The 15,114-nt window shown below is 59.1% G+C and overlaps 1 protein-coding gene across 1 annotated transcript in view; it reads right to left on the reverse strand.

Moving 5' to 3' along the window:
• Positions 1 to 15,114, reverse strand: part of GREB1 (growth regulating estrogen receptor binding 1) — a 71,667-nt gene that overhangs the window by 27,136 nt on the left and 29,417 nt on the right. Inside the window, exons 8-17 of the mRNA XM_054566586.1 lie at positions 14,428 to 14,541; positions 13,852 to 13,995; positions 11,373 to 11,558; positions 9,341 to 9,691; positions 7,710 to 7,838; positions 6,914 to 7,042; positions 6,116 to 6,313; positions 5,162 to 5,342; positions 3,353 to 3,548; positions 1,966 to 2,102 (exon numbers count right to left, since the gene is read on the reverse strand). Coding sequence (XP_054422561.1) covers positions 1,966 to 2,102; positions 3,353 to 3,548; positions 5,162 to 5,342; positions 6,116 to 6,313; positions 6,914 to 7,042; positions 7,710 to 7,838; positions 9,341 to 9,691; positions 11,373 to 11,558; positions 13,852 to 13,995; positions 14,428 to 14,541 — 1,765 coding nt within the window. The remainder of the gene's footprint in view (positions 1 to 1,965; positions 2,103 to 3,352; positions 3,549 to 5,161; positions 5,343 to 6,115; positions 6,314 to 6,913; positions 7,043 to 7,709; positions 7,839 to 9,340; positions 9,692 to 11,372; positions 11,559 to 13,851; positions 13,996 to 14,427; positions 14,542 to 15,114) is intronic.

Here is a 15,114-nt window from a genome sequence, read left to right on the forward strand (position 1 = left end):
GGTCGTGACCCCTGCTCCCGCGGCACATGCACGGCTAAAGCACCTCTGGCCCACGCGTCCCCAGACTCTGGAACACGAGGCCACCGTGTTTCTCAGCCGGAACACAGACGACGACACCCTGTGCACACAGGACGACGCTCGTCCGAGTGTATGAGCTGGAACGAGCCCCCTCGCTGAGCGCCCTCTGGAGCAAAGGTCAAGTAATTTCTCAATGTACAAAGTCAGGAGACTTCCTGAGGCCACGCCCCCCACGAGAACCCCAGGGCAGGCAGCCCGCCTTCCAACAGCATCTCAGGCCTCCTCCTGCCTTTCCCCTCTCCCCTCCATTCATTCCCCGTAGCACTTCAGCAACCTTACGGGTCCCACAGGCTGCAGTTAGCATGGCAAGCTGCCACTGCCAAGGCCACCTCAGGGAGACCAAACGGGTCCCCCGACTCTGGTGCAGAGGGCCTCACGGCCTAAGGACTGCTTTGCCCTGTCCCCGCAGTGCCCAGGAAAGAAGGCAGGCAGGGTGGAGAATACGCCATCTCCGCTGCCCTACATCACTGCCCTCGCTGTGGTGGCCTGTCACCTCAAGCAGGGTTGGGGGCGGGGTGTCGCACAGGCACAAGCACCCTCTTCTGCCCACCTCTGCCGCAGCAGGAAGCGCCTGCACTCGGCTCGGCTCGGCTCGCAGGAAAGCAGCCCCCTCAGCAGGCCACGCACACACTCACGCACACTCACTGCCAGGCCAGCTGGGCACAGGCAGGCAGGGAGCAGGGCGGGGCCAAGGCGGCTCTTGCAGCCCCAGGAACCACCCAGCACAGCGGCTCCCTTGGCCAACGCGCAAGCGCTCAATGGCCCGCGGGAGCTGGAGAGGTGGCCTAACTAAACCCACCGCTGTGAGAACGCTCCACGGGGGCATGGGGGGTGGGTTCTCTAACGGCATTGCGGGGGGCACCTGTCCCGGGAGACGCTGGGGGCACCACACACACTGGCCGTCTCCTCAAGACGTACAGCCGCCCCGGCCGTGGGCAGCCCTGAGAACGCTCATGAAAAAGGAACCCTTGGGTTAAATGGAAGGTTTTCCAAACACACCTGACAGCGGAACTCCCTTTGGCCAAGGGCTATTAGTATCCAGCCAAAGCAACATACCATGGAACCAAGTTTGAGAAGCACGTGCCTCATTTAATGTCTCTGTGGGCGAGTAAAACAAGGTGCTGTGAGGGCCGGCGGCAGAGCCCACCTCAACCCCTGCCCTCAGCGGCGCGCCCACCCCTCGGAAGGGGTGTTAGACAGCCTGTAAAACCCAGCTGGGTTTTGCAACGTGTGACCTGCACGATACTGGCAACCACACAACCTCCCCAGGCCTCAGTTGGCTCTTCTGCAAAACGGCGGCATGAACGCCTGCCTCACGGGTCTGCTGTGACGGGGTTAAAGGGCAAGCTGCCTGCACGCCCAGCCCTGTCCCCCGTGAGACACGTGTTCTGAGAAAGTCACGGCGTGGCGCTGAGCCTCCCTGTATTTGCAGAGGGGGGACGAGAACTTCACTGGGCGCAGAGAGGCGGTGAGGACTGAGTAAGGTCACGGAAGTAAGGCTCTTGGGACACTGAACAGCGCGAAGCCAGCCCTGACAGGTGATGCGCACAGGAAAACACAAACTGGCCGGGATGGTCGCTGGCACCGCCTCTACGCCTTTTGGCATCTTTGCACCCACTTTTTTGCCCTCCCGCCCATCTCCAACAAACAATCCCACATTCCCGCATGTTCCCGCCCATCCTCATCTCTAAGTTTTCCAGAGCAACAGCCTGACAGATGTCACTGGCCCCAAATGCAGAACAAGTACTAAACCAGGTCCCTTTGCTGGAGGGACTGAGTCACCCGGGCGGTGGGAGGTGGCTCCGCCCCGGAATTGCCTGGCCGCACCCACCTCGACGTGCACTTGGCCGCTGGGCCGCATCAGGAACGCCCGAGAGGGGTGCGCACCTTTTTCCCAGCGCGGTGACCATGGCCTCGAAGGCGCTGTCGTATCTGAGCAGAGGGAGGCTGTGTCCCGAAAGGGTGGACTCGATGAACTCCGACAGCCCGAAGTACTTCTTGTTCTCGGCGTACAAGTCCGCGCCCTGGAACAGAGGAGCGCGCCGGTCACCCAGCGTCCCGTTTGCGGGGGCTGAGGGGTCATGTGCTGGGAGCACAGCGGCCCTGGCCGGGCGTCCTGACTGACTCGGGCTGACCGCGCAGTCCCTGGGAGGTGCTTCTGTGACTCCCTTCCTCCGCAGGCCCGGAGCACAGAGCGCGCCCAACACGCGTGAAGGACAGCGTGTCCCCATCGGTCAGGACAGTTCCTTTCATTTGACCCCAGACACGTTTGCCAAGGAGAAAACCAGCTTTATCTTTTCTAACATGCAACTTTTGCTGTTAAAACTGCCCAATGATCTAGGCTGGTTTTATGACCAGTCAGATCAATGATCTTGCATCCTGCTGTTACTAAAGTCAACAGAAAAAACATTTATCTAACGAATTCTACTCACACTAACATAAAATGCCTCCTAAACTAACATCTCAAATGTCAGTGTGTATAGCAAAGTGGGGGAGGGTGCCAGAATTACAAAGACGTGAACTTTACCCTCAAACAGCACGTGGTTAAGTGCGGGAGCCATAGAGCCAGCCACACCCTGCTGCCCCTCTCCAGCTGTGGGGCTTTATTCAAGTGTCTCAACCCCTCCCCCACCCCCGCCTCATCGCCCCCACCTGTGAATCAAGTCATGCTGGCACCTGTGTCTCAAATCAGTTCATGAGATGGAGCCCTTAGAGGACGGTGCCCAACCCGGCTCATGGCGAGTGCCACAGAAACCAGTGTCACCGCCGCCACCGAGGGCGAATCTGCTGCACAGCAGCCAAGCTCCTCAGGGGTCCGTGGGACACTCTGAACAAGCCCAGAAACTGCCCTTTGCTTACCGCTTGGGCCATTAACTAGACCCCCGCCACCCAGAACCCTCAAGTCACCAGAGCGGCTGTGACCTGTGCTGACGAGAGATGGGCAGTGAGAAGCCACAAGCTCGCCACAGGTTCCGTGGGTGCGCGGCCAGTGAGGAGGTTGAGCCTCACGGCTTACGGACGTGGGGACAGTTCTAAGGCTTCTAGACAAAACCTCCTCGGTTCTAAGATGAGGAAGCCAACGGATGTCTTTTGGGAATGTTCCTAAAGACCAAGAAAGGTTAAAATTGAGCCCTGGGTCAAATTAAAGATCCAAGGAGCTGGGATCCACTGCACCTCCGAGCATTTTGGTCAATCAAGACCTTTGCGAGAGAGGATTCTCCCGACAGCGGGGGGCGGTGGGAGGTGGGGGCGCGGCGGCAGCTGGGGCACTCACGTCACTGTGGGGGGCCGGCCAGTGGATCTCGTTGTAGGGGCTGATGAGGGTGCGCTGTGTCTGCAGCGCGTATGGGAAGGACGTCACGTGCAGGGTCACGATGTTGGGGGCCTCCTTCACCTCCCTGCAGTTGAGCAGTCTGTCCACCCATCCCACAGACGGGTCGCTCTGGGAGTAGAGGTTAGGAACGGCGCTACTGAGGGAGGAAAAGGGGAGACAGGGCCGTAAGCAGAATGACCAATCCCGACCTAGACACGTACAAGGATCAAGCAATTAACAAGTTTATAACTGGGCCCCCCCACCCAACGCTGCCAACCACTGAGGAGCACCGTTCCGCCCACGACAAGGAAAACAAACATTTCTTAAATGACTGTGCTGCAGGAGCCTGTCAGGGACGCCCCTGCTGCCAGTTACTTATCGACACCTTGGCCGGGACAGTGTTTACTGAGTATCACCTGCTGGGGACACAACCCAGCCCCTCCCCGGGACGGGGATTCCCACCCAGGGGTGTTCGCTCAGTTGCCCTCTCCCCCTCGGCCCAATCTGACTGTTACCAGTCTCCTCAAATTCTTTTCCCTAAAGGCCTATTGATGCTGATACGATCCCAAGGAGATATAAAATGGTAGGTTTTACACTCAGTTTCAAAGTATACAAGCGGAGCCCTGGCCAGGGTGGTTCCACTGGTTGGACCGTCGTCCCGTAGCCGCAAAGTCGTGGGTCTGATCCCTGCTTGGGGACTGTACGAGAAGCAGGCGATTGACATCTCTGTTGCCCATGCCCCTTCCCCTCTATCGTGAATAAGCAGGCCCTTGGGTGAGGACTAAAGAACTAGCACAGGACCGGAAGCACGTTGGACCGGGGCCTGGGAGACACGTGCTGCTGGGCCTGTGTCAATGGGACAAGGGCCTCAGCATCCTCACCTGTAAATCTAGTGGAACAACACAAACCAGCAATTCACCTTTTGGGTGGCAAGTAGATGGCCACTCGGAGAAACGCACCCTCAGAATAAGTATTCAAAATACGCCTCTGTACACAGCTCAGGACGTCCCCATTCCCCAGGCCCGTACGCTGGCCCCGGGCTGGAAGCACCTCACCTGAGTGATCGTTCAAGCTCCGGCCAGCCCTCAGCTTCTGACTCTGCGCTAAATCAAAGCCTTCCGCCACCACCTGACCCAAGACCTTCCTGCCCACTCGGCCACTTCTGTGACAGGGTCTAAATGCACGACACCGCCGGGCTAGTCTCGCGGAGGTGACTGATCCTGACGAACACCCAGAACCCTGCTAGACCCCAAGCTTGACACTGAAACTCATCCAGATGTACGTTCATCTGAACTGAGTCACATCCCTCTTGAAGGAGGATGGCGCCCTCTAGGACCCATGGTCCCGCAGCCAATAGGGCCTCCATCAGGAAGGGGCTGGGCAGGGCTCCCCCATCAGGATCCCGCCCGCACTAGTCTGAGGCTTTGCTGCTGGACAGGGTACAGAAAACATGCCCCCGCGTGCAATTCAGGGCCTCTGTCCCAGATGGGCTCTGCCGCTAGCACCCTCCCACCACACCCAGCCCTGCGATGACACTGAGCAAGATGCCTCCCATCTGTAGCCTCCGTTTCCACAGTGCAGAGGCTGTGCTGGATCCCCGAGAAGATGCCAGCTCAAAGGGTCCAAACTGCAGCCACAGCGTCTGCTCACTGACACCAAAACCCACAGCCCTCATATCCTTCGAGGGCTGTGTCACAGTCCCCAGTGTTAGCCACAAATCTCTCAAAGGAGGAGTGTGTCTACCCTGCCACGTGCCCAAGTCACGCTAACCTCACGAGATCCCAGTGGGCGTGGTCGTGGATCAGGACGAAGAGCGTATGCGGATTCTGGAAGGAGTTCTGCAGGAAGGACTTGAATTTCGTCTGTGCCTCGGCGTCCAGCTTCAGGACGTACTGCTCCACCCTCTGCTTGGTCATGCGCTCCTTTTCCAAGCCAAGCTCCAGCAAAACCCCTGCAACAAAGGGACACATGTCAGGGAGCCTGTCACACGCCACCGCAGTTTCCCTCTGCGCGCAGACACCTGGCGAGCGTGGCTGGCCCGAGCTCGGCCCGGGCTGCAGGGCTGCGTGTGCCACGGCGAGTCAGGGGGCAGGCCCTACACAAGTGACTGCGGTGAAGCCGGCTGTGCAGGGACCAGGCCCAGAGACAGCCAGCTGACAGCTGGCCTGGGCACAGCGGCCTGCCCAGGGGACACCGCAGAGCTGGCTCCATGGAGCCGCTGGTCCCAGCCGCGGAAGGGGGAGGAAAGAGGGGGAAGGGGAAGGGATGGGAAGGGGAAGGAAGGGGACGGGAAGGGGACGGGAAGGGGACGGGAAGGGGACGGGAAGGGGACGGGAAGGTCAGGTCACCCTCCCCCGCCCCCCGGCAAGATCATCTCCCAGCCTGGGTGCCACTGGCCAGTCCACAGGGAGACCAGAGTAACCCCTTTGGGACACGAGCTCTCCGCGCAATTCACATTCAGCCCCCTTGAAAGAACAGGGAAAACGTGTTCCCACCGGAGACACACACGGGTCATCGACCTGCACGGGCCCGGGGAGAACTCAAGCTGGTTCTCCCCTCAACAGAGGACAAAGTCTTGGGTGAGTTGGCGTCGCTCACCGTCAGTTTCATGATCTACAAACTGGGGGCAACAGATCTTGCCCCGCCTATGCCGGCAGCAAAGACTGCCATTCAAAACCCAGTGCGAACTGCCCCGACAGACGCGCCCCCCGTACGGCTCCCTACCCGAGTGCCAGACGTGGAACAGCGTCTGCTGGTAGGTCACTTCGGAGGGGGGAATGCAAATCAGGAAGTCCACCTTCTCGAAGGATCCTAAGTCCAGGTTCTGGGTGCTGGAGTCCGCGATCGAACACACGTGGGAGAGGAGCTTCTGGGCCACCGCCAGCTGGAAGGGCCGGATGTGGTGCGGCCCCAGGCTGTGACCTGCAGCCAGAGCCCCGGAGGTGAGGCGCCCAGGGGGAGCGGGCCCAGCCCTGGGCCTCTGCCGGGGAAGGAACCAGTGTGCCCCTGTCTCGTGCCCGATGTGGCAGGGAAAGGGAAGACCCATCAACATTTCTCGGGGGCCTGCTCCGGGCTGTTCCCGGCTGTTCCCATGAGTCATCTCACACCTGCCCCCCCCCTTAATCATCAGAGGAGGAACAGCCCCGAGGCTGTGACCAGTTCCACCTGGAGGGATCAAGGACGGGGTCGGGGGAGGCTGGCTGAGTCTGGACTTTGGCAAAGGTCGCAAGTTGTCAAGACAACAACTTCAGGGATTTAGCATGAACAAACATTTCAACAGCCTGTTGATGAGATAGCATCAATACAGACAAATGCGTGCCATCGCAAGAAAACCATCCAGGTGTGTTAACTGCTGGGTAGACACCCTCTGTTGTAATGAACCGGAATGAAGGCAGAGGTAGAGTCCAGTCTGGTGTTGGGAGCCCTGCCTCTGGGAGCGCCGCTCGCACACCTGTGTAGCCCTGGGTCCTTGGACACTGCCTCACCGACCCAGTCCCTGGCCACCAGCTCCCCACCACTCACTCGTGCAAGCCGGCGCCCCGCTGACATCCAGGGACGCTGATTTGGCAGCAGAGGCAGCAGTGAGTGAAGAAGAAATGTGGCCTTGATTTTCCTGATGAAATCTGTCCAGCAAAATGTCGATGTCGCCCTCTGCCCAAAACAGTAACAGAAAGGGGTTTTCCACCTCGTGAAACTGAGCAAACGTCAGGGAACACCGACAATGGATCGGGCATCAAGCTGGGCCTTGGGTAACAGAGGTAAAGACGCCCTGACCCATCCTATCCGAACCTGGTCAGGAAATTACACTGTGACACGTAGGTGCTGGCACAGACGCGACAAGGACGGAAGGACAGAGGAAAGGGTCTAAGCCCATCCAGGAGGAGGTTTCTGGGACTATGCCTGGGTCCAGGGGCTGCGTCCCCAGGCAAAGAACAGAGAAGGGCACGCGCGGCACAGCACCCATGGCACGAGGCCCAGAGAACACACAGCTCCCGTGAGAAGCCTCAAGCAACTCAGAGGGGGAGGCGGGGTGGCGTGGAGAGGGGCAGAAAGGAGCAGGCTCGAGGCCCTCACATGACCCCAAAAGACGGAAACCACAAAGCCCTGGAGAGGCCACAGCCAGTGCAGGAAGGTGGAGGCCAGAGGCCCCACCAGCCAGGGCCACCAGCGCTGCCCACAGACCAGCGGGGCCGCCCTGCACGTGTAAACAAGGGCGGGCTCTGCAGGTCAGGAGGGATGGGCTGCACCGGGACCTCCCTTTCTTTATTCACTTGTCTGACCCACATACGAATTTGGGCCTGTCTCACTACGAGCCTACCTGGACAGAGGCTGCTAAAGAAGGCCCCCAAGGAGTCCACTTTGCCTGTAACCAGCTCGTAATTGACCTCCTTCTGGTACTCCGCGGGGCTGAGCAGGCTCTCGGAGAGAATCCGGGCCTGGTATTTCCCTGGAAAACAAACAACAAACCCTTGCTAGGCCCCCCCCCCCCTCAATTAGCACCGGAGCTCCTTGACGGCGCCTGTACCTCTCCCCGCTTCCTGGCACCTGCCTGGCTGAGGGCAGGTGTCTGTGTTGGCTGAAGGAACACACAGCATAGCCCATCCTGGCCCCGCGTCCCAGGTAGGGTCAGGAGAGGGAAAACCCAGAGCGTTGGCCTTGGAGCCCGACTCATGAGCTGTGTAACCTGGGGTGAGCTACTGAGCCCCCCACACCCGGCCTCCCATCGGGACACGAGGCTGACAGTAGCGTCCACTTCGTGGGACTGTGGGGAGGACAGGAAAAGACCCTGTTTACAAGACGCTCAGCCCAACGCCTGACGCACAGCAAAGATCAGTGTAATTACTTAGAAGTACAGAATGAGGTTAACATCGAAGAATGGTAAAAGACAACGGGGACGCCGCACAGTAACAATGCGAGCTCTTTAAAATAAGTTTTAAAAGATACAAAAATCTCAGGTTGACGTTTATCACACTTCTTCTCAACAGACGGTCCCTGCATGGTGCCAGCCACCCAGGCTCAACGCCTCAGGGCGGTCCCCGAGTCCTCGCTTCCTCCCACGCGCAAACCCTGAAGGCGCCCACTTCGAAATGCACCTGGATTCCGGCCACTTCTCTGCACTCCTAGCCGCCCAGTCCCGGCCATGGCCACGCGGGCCCAGCTCCAGCTGCCCCTCCCCGGTCACGCCCCACCCCTCGGATCTACTCCGCACGCACACCGGCAAGTACTGAAACAAGAGCTAGTACATCTCGTCTCTCTGGTCCAGGCCTTCCCGCAGTTTCCCAGCACCCCAGGGAAACATCCAGATCTGGCAAGGCCTTTAGGGCCCCCCACCGTCCCTTCAACACGCCAAGCTCAGCACACTGCCCCGTGGCCTTGGGGAGCTCTCCTAACGGCCCCTTAGAGGCCAGGACCCTACCGGCAGCTCTCCACCTCTTTGCCTCCCAGCCTGCAAGGCTCTGTGCTGGACGTGGGGTCTGACTCCCCCACCTGGACGCATGCTCCAGGGAAGCAGCCCCCAGCAGCAGCTGCACCAAGGACAGCTTCAGTAAGTTTTTTATAATTAATTGATGGACTTCTTACACTACACAAAACAGTACGGCCATTTTTTAAATCCCTATTAGGTAGCTGAAGAAACTGTCTCTAAGAGGCCAACCACAACGACAGGTGGTTGCCAGGGGAAGCCAGGTTTCACACAGGGTCTGTCCAGACCCCCAAGGCAGCCCAGTGGGAGTTGGCGTTAGAATTTTGACTAAGCTCACGACCCAGGGCACCAGCGCTGGCACCAGGAGGAGGATTACGCAGCCCTTGGTACCCAGCTCCTACCCACTACCACGGCCAATTCCAGCCCATGAGAGGCAGGAAGGCCGCAAATACCGAGGAGGGCGACGGGGAGACCCCCACAGCTGCTTCTCCACTGCCGGGGGGCGGGGTTGGCGCGCAGAGCCTCACCGGTGACAGCGATGCAGGAGTCGATGGCCGCGTTCCGGCAGGCACAGATGATCACCACGTAGTTGGTCTTGGCCAGCTTGCCCTCGATAAGCAGCCGGAACATCTCAGAGAGGCCCTCGGCCAGGGAGTAAGTGCACTCGATGATGTGCACGCTGTCGTTGCAGGAGCTGGCGGCCAGGCCGGCCAGCCAGGGCAGCTGCGCCGAGGTGACGGGCGCCGCGGCGCTGGGTGCGGGCGGGAAGGGCTGCGGCGGCGCCTGCTGGTACTGCCGGATCTCCGTCAGGTGCGACTCGCGCCACGAGCGCAGGAAGATCTGCTCCAGGTCCTCCATCAGGGGCACCTGGTCTGCCGCTGGCAACGCAGAGCAGGCGGAAGACGCTTCAGCGCCCGCCCCACCCCACGTGCCCCTCGCGCCTTAAGCGCTCCACGCCTGCGCGCACTCCTCCCACACCTGGTGCCCCTCGCGCCTTACGTGCTCCACGCCTGCGCACGCCTGCGCACACCCCGCCCACCCCACGTGCCCCTCGCCCCCACGTGCCCCTCGCCCCCACGGGCCCCTTTCCTCTTAAGCGCCCCGTGCCTGCCTGCGCCCTCCCACTCCACGTGCGCCTCGCGCCACACGTGCCCGCGCACCCCGGCACGTGCTCCACGAGCCGCACGCGGAGACATCTTACAAATGCAATGAGCAATTCTGGGCTAATTTAAAAGCAACATAATCTAAACAACTTATGTTACATCCTATTACAGACCGCGGGGAAATACAGGGAGGACAGAAAAGCAGCCCTAACCTCGCCATCCTAATGGAAAGGCAACTGTTTCTGTATATTTTTACGCACCCCTGCCTGGCCTCGGGTAGGTTTTAAATTGCTGTAAGGACTGTGGGCATAGAATTTAAGGACTAGTCTACCTTCTTTCCCCTCACACCTGAGTCACATTTCCACGCTGTTTCAGGTCTTCCTAAACAGTGCTAACAATGGCCTCCTGATGTTCCAGGCACCTTCAATTTATTTAGCAATGTTCCCATTGCTAGTCCTTTCATTGCTTCCAGAGAATCACCTGTATAAATAATTCTGCAGCACACAGCTGTTTCCATAAAACATAACGCCCTCAGCCTAAGTTCTCCAAAGTGAGCTTACCGAGCCCATTAATGCACACCACCAGACTTTTTCCAGAAGGTCTAAATGTGTCAACTTCCAGACGGTAGTGGCACAGGACACACTCGTGTCACTGTGCCCTTCGCTCCCCTGGATACCATCACTCAGGATATTGTTGATAATGAGAAGAATTTTACTTGTTTGATTTGTTAGCTGGCATCTCTTTGATCACTACTGAGATTGAATCCTTCAACCTTTTCTCCTATAGGTATTTTCCGGCTTATCTGCCCAAATTGTATCAGTGGGAGGCCGGAGGACAGAGCTTCTGTTTAGAAGGTGTGTCCCATCCAGCCCCCACCCAGCACCAGCTGCCCCGCCCTGAGCTCCCCTGCGATCAAGTTTCCTGATCTGAAAAAACGGGGGTCACGCCACCCACTCATTGGGCTGTGTCAAAATTGAATTAAATTGGCTGTTACTTTTCCCATGTTTAAAACCTTTCCCCTGCGCCACATCTCCTCCCAGAACCGCGCCCCGCCCTGGCAAAGCTCCCTGGGAGAGCTGTCCACAGCGGCCAGGCTTGTTTCCTCGGACCCATCCCAATGTGGCTATTGTCCGCCCCCTTCCTTGTGCAGCTCCCGTCGAGGTTGCCAATCACTTCCACAGGCCCAGGCCCAACGGTCAGTAATCAGTTCTCACTCAGCTCTCAGCAGGCCAGTCCTTTCTGAAATACCTCCTTACCTTTGGACCTACTGTAAGCCCTCCCCAGCGCCCCAGGGTGGTGACCGCTGCGGTCCTGGTAGCATCTGTCAGCCTGGGCCCTGTCTTTCATTTCCACCAGCCAGAGCCGGGCCTCGCAGTGCCGCCGGTCAGTGCGGGGACTCGGGCCCATCCCGCCTGTAGCAGTCGCTCCCCTGGAGGTCCCGGACCGCGGGACTCACCCAGCTGCACCAGGTAGTAGACGGTGAGCAGCAGCTGCGTCTCCTCCGAGATGGGCTGAATGGTGGCGGCTCCGTACTGCTCGTATGCCCGGGAGATGGACTGGGCGTTCTGGTAGCACGTGTACAGCAGCGGGCTCACCACGACGTCGTTGAGGTTCCCACACAGGTAAGGGAAGTTCCCGTGGCCTGGGGGGAGGAACAGCGCCCGCCTGTCACCGGCCTCGGGCACCCCGGCAGGCCGCAGGGGGGTGCATCCCTGAACGCCGGGGCGCTAAAGCAGCAGCAGGCGGGTGGCCTCCGAGGTAACTCAGTGCCCTTCTCGGGGGAAGTCTCGGCCTTCCAGCCGCTGCCGATCTGGGGTCCCTGCTCTCACAGCGGACGGATGGGGCAGCGGCATTTGCCTGCTCATGTAGTGCCTTGTTTTACAGTTGAGCAACTGAAGGCCCAGAGGGCAGGGCCCGAGGCTGACCGGACACCGTCCCCCGCAACGTGACTCTAGAGAACCGCGTGGCAGTGCCACCTTCTGGACCTGTGCCAGGCTCTCCGCCAGCCCAAGCCTCCCCCTTGCCGGTGTGTTGGTTTCTGCTTCAGCTCTCCCAGAACTCTGACAAGCCGAATCTGGAGAGTAAATCACTGCACAGACCGGAGGCTCTGCACACTGACAGACCTGACAGTCAGCGAATGTGACGAGATGAACCTGATGAGGACGCTCAGAGATGGAAGAGCCGGGGCCAGCTTCAAACCTGCTCTGTGTGTGATCATTAGCTACGCGACCCTAAGCAAGAAGCTAAACTTCTCTAAGCCTCAGCCTCCACAGCTGTAAGACAGGGTAAAGGTACGAAGTCCTCGTGGGGTTCCTGAGACGAGCAAACGTAGCGGATGTGCAGCAGGAGAGCCCCCCGACAGGCCGGGCCCGCTGCACAGCCTCTGATTCAGGAGTGGGGCCTGATCCTAGTTCCGGGGTGCGCTTGGCAACTCACACCTCTAATAACGTTCCGGGTGACGTCGGTTCCATTGGCCCTGGACAATTTGGGCAGCACTGCTTATGAACGTTATGGCTGATGAGAAGCAACATAAAGAGTCACTCTAAAAGGGTGTGGTATTTGTCTCAAAAGAGGCGCAGAAAAGCTGCGATGAGGCCCAGATGGAAAGGAAACAGGTGGCTTCGTGAGAAGGCACGGGGCTGGGTCTGAAATCACAGGCAAGGCTGAGCATGTGGAGTAGGGGAGGGAGCCAGGGAAGCAAGCTCGGGCAAAGAGGGGCTCAGCTGAAGCAGTGGGGCCGTGGCCGGAGGCGCAGTGAAGTCGAGGAACAGGGAGGAGGGTCTGCAGCTGGGATCGGTGGCTGTCAGACGCGGGTCTGCGGGCCCCGGCCCAACCACGCTGAGGTGCCCGGCTCAGGGCGGGCGCAGGTCCAGGGCCGTCCACACCACCACGCTAGCGCCCAGCCCTGCTCTGCTCCCCCATCGGCACACGCCTGGCACCTGCCACAGACCCCCACGGCCACGCAGAGAACACACGCACGGTGATTCGGGGCTGGCCTTCATTTTGGTTAGCCAACAGGGCCCAACGGCATGGCGGGCCCTGCCTCACGCCCTGCCCAGAACCCGGATTTGCACCCTTCCTTCTTCCGGAAGACCCTCTCCGTGTTTCGTGTTAAGGGAAAAGAATGTCCTCTCCCATTTCTTAATTAGCAGTAAGATATCTCTGCTACTTTCCTGCCACCCCCTCTCCTCTACTCCTACAAACATGATGCCAAGTACAGTATTAACACACATGTAAGAAGGACCTGAGGGTGCACGCGCCTATGTGCCTGTGTGTGTAACTAGATGCCGACACACGGTACCGGTGGGTGCCATCCAGTGAGGCCTGCCCAGTCCTCACGTGTCAAGGTCTCCCACCTCATGAGAAAACGGAATTTCTCTCATTGAGCCCAAAATGGACCTCTACGTAGCATACAGTAGCCACTGAGCCAATGCAGAGCGAATCGAGCTTTGTGTCCTGCTCCCCCACGGTGGCCATGGCTGTCTCGGCCCAACCAAAGTCGGGGTCCATCACCAAAGAGACCAGTGGCAGAGCGTGACAGCAAGGCCACCCCCGGACTGGGGCTCCCGGTCCTGCCAATCAAGGAGCCGTGGCTCCAACGCCCACCCTTGGTGCTCGGCCCCAAGCCTGGGGCTGTGGCAGGAGCTCAGTGAGGCTGAGGGAGTGAAGGAGGAAAGGACAAGGGAACAAGCAAATGGACCGCACGGAACAGAACCTTTTCACTTGGGCCTGTTGTGCTGGCGTCGGATCGGGGGCTCCCCCGTGGCGGGACGGGTCTGCGTGGGTCCTTCAGTGCCCTGGGAAGAGCTCAGGGTGAGCTCGCCCAGGGCACAGCCGTGGAGCCAGCCTGGAAGGCGCCTGCACGCTGCCCGTTTCTCACGCGGTCCCCCTGCCCCTCCCCTACCACCTCTGCCGCGCTGCGCGGCCCTACTTGCCTTTGAAGATCACTGGCTTGGCCTTGCATATTTTCAGCAAGTTGTCGGGAACTGACACTGGTTCTCCGGAGGCCACGACAGGAAAGGTGACTGAAGCTGGTCCCACCAAGCCAGCCTGGGGCATGTAGGACATGCCCGCGCTCTCTGGAAACACGCCGGGAGTGTTAGGAGGACACACAGACAAGGCGTCTGTCCAGCAGACCGGATGTCCGTCCGGCCAGCACATATGCTACAACTTGACCCTTCCCCGCCCCCACCAAGTCTTGGGATCACACATTTCTGAGGTCAAAAGCATCTTTAAGGTTACTGAGTCTAACCCGCCCCACCAAAGGACCCAGTCTCCTCTTCAATATCCCTGGCAAGTGACAGGCAAGCCCCTTTTTAAACTCCTTTCAGGTCAGGGAACTCACCACTCTGCAGGGATCCTGGGCTTTGTTAAGCAACCCTGGTACGTGTGAGAGTCAGCCTCCCTACAAATGCCCCCCGACACAGAGGCGCACATGCCCACGCGCACACCCCCCGCCCCGACCAGGAGCACGCCCGAGCCTGCATTTTTGGCAAGCTCTGGTCCCTTACCATACTTGGCTCTGTTCCCCCCACCCTGGGGGTAGCCACCGTCTGCAGCTGATGGAGATTCTGGAGACCACCCTTTGTGGCGCTTCTTGGGGGGCCCGGAGTTTGACAGGACACCTAGGCAACAGGCAGAGTGTGCATTAAGCTGTCGCTGGAGATGGGCTTCAACAAAACGTTCCCAGGACTTGGAGAACGCGTATCTATTATGTGTTTTAAAATCACAGTTCGCAATGAGTTTTAGCATCTATTGACGTATCTAGGCCTAAGGAAACATCGTGTCCTGTCTCTGCAAATGTTTCCTTCCCAAGTTGTGCAGGTGGACAAAATTCAATCCGAAACCTTAGCCCCTTCACCTTTCACATGGGGTGGGAATGCTATTCTCCAAGGTGCGCTGGTCAGGACTGAAGAGAATACATGGAATGCACGGAGCCTGGGCCCAATAAGTGGTAGCCACCAAGACCCCCTCCCATCATCATCATCATCATCATCATCCTCATCCTCATCCTCATCATCTCACAGTCCGGTATGTTAATAACACGGGTTCCTGCGGACAAGTCACCGCACATTCGATGCGCTACGGCAGCCACACCACTGGGGGGCACTACTTACCCACCTGTGCTCCTCTCCCCACCCCGGCCTTGAAAGCCAATTTCAGACTAAAAACATCCAGGGCAACAGAAGCTGGTACCC

The sequence above is a fragment of the Pteronotus mesoamericanus genome, unplaced genomic scaffold, assembly GCF_021234165.1.
Source record: "Pteronotus mesoamericanus isolate MK-2021 breed Mesoamerican mustached bat unplaced genomic scaffold, CSHL_Meso_final contig_101, whole genome shotgun sequence".
NCBI lineage: Eukaryota > Metazoa > Chordata > Mammalia > Chiroptera > Mormoopidae > Pteronotus > Pteronotus mesoamericanus.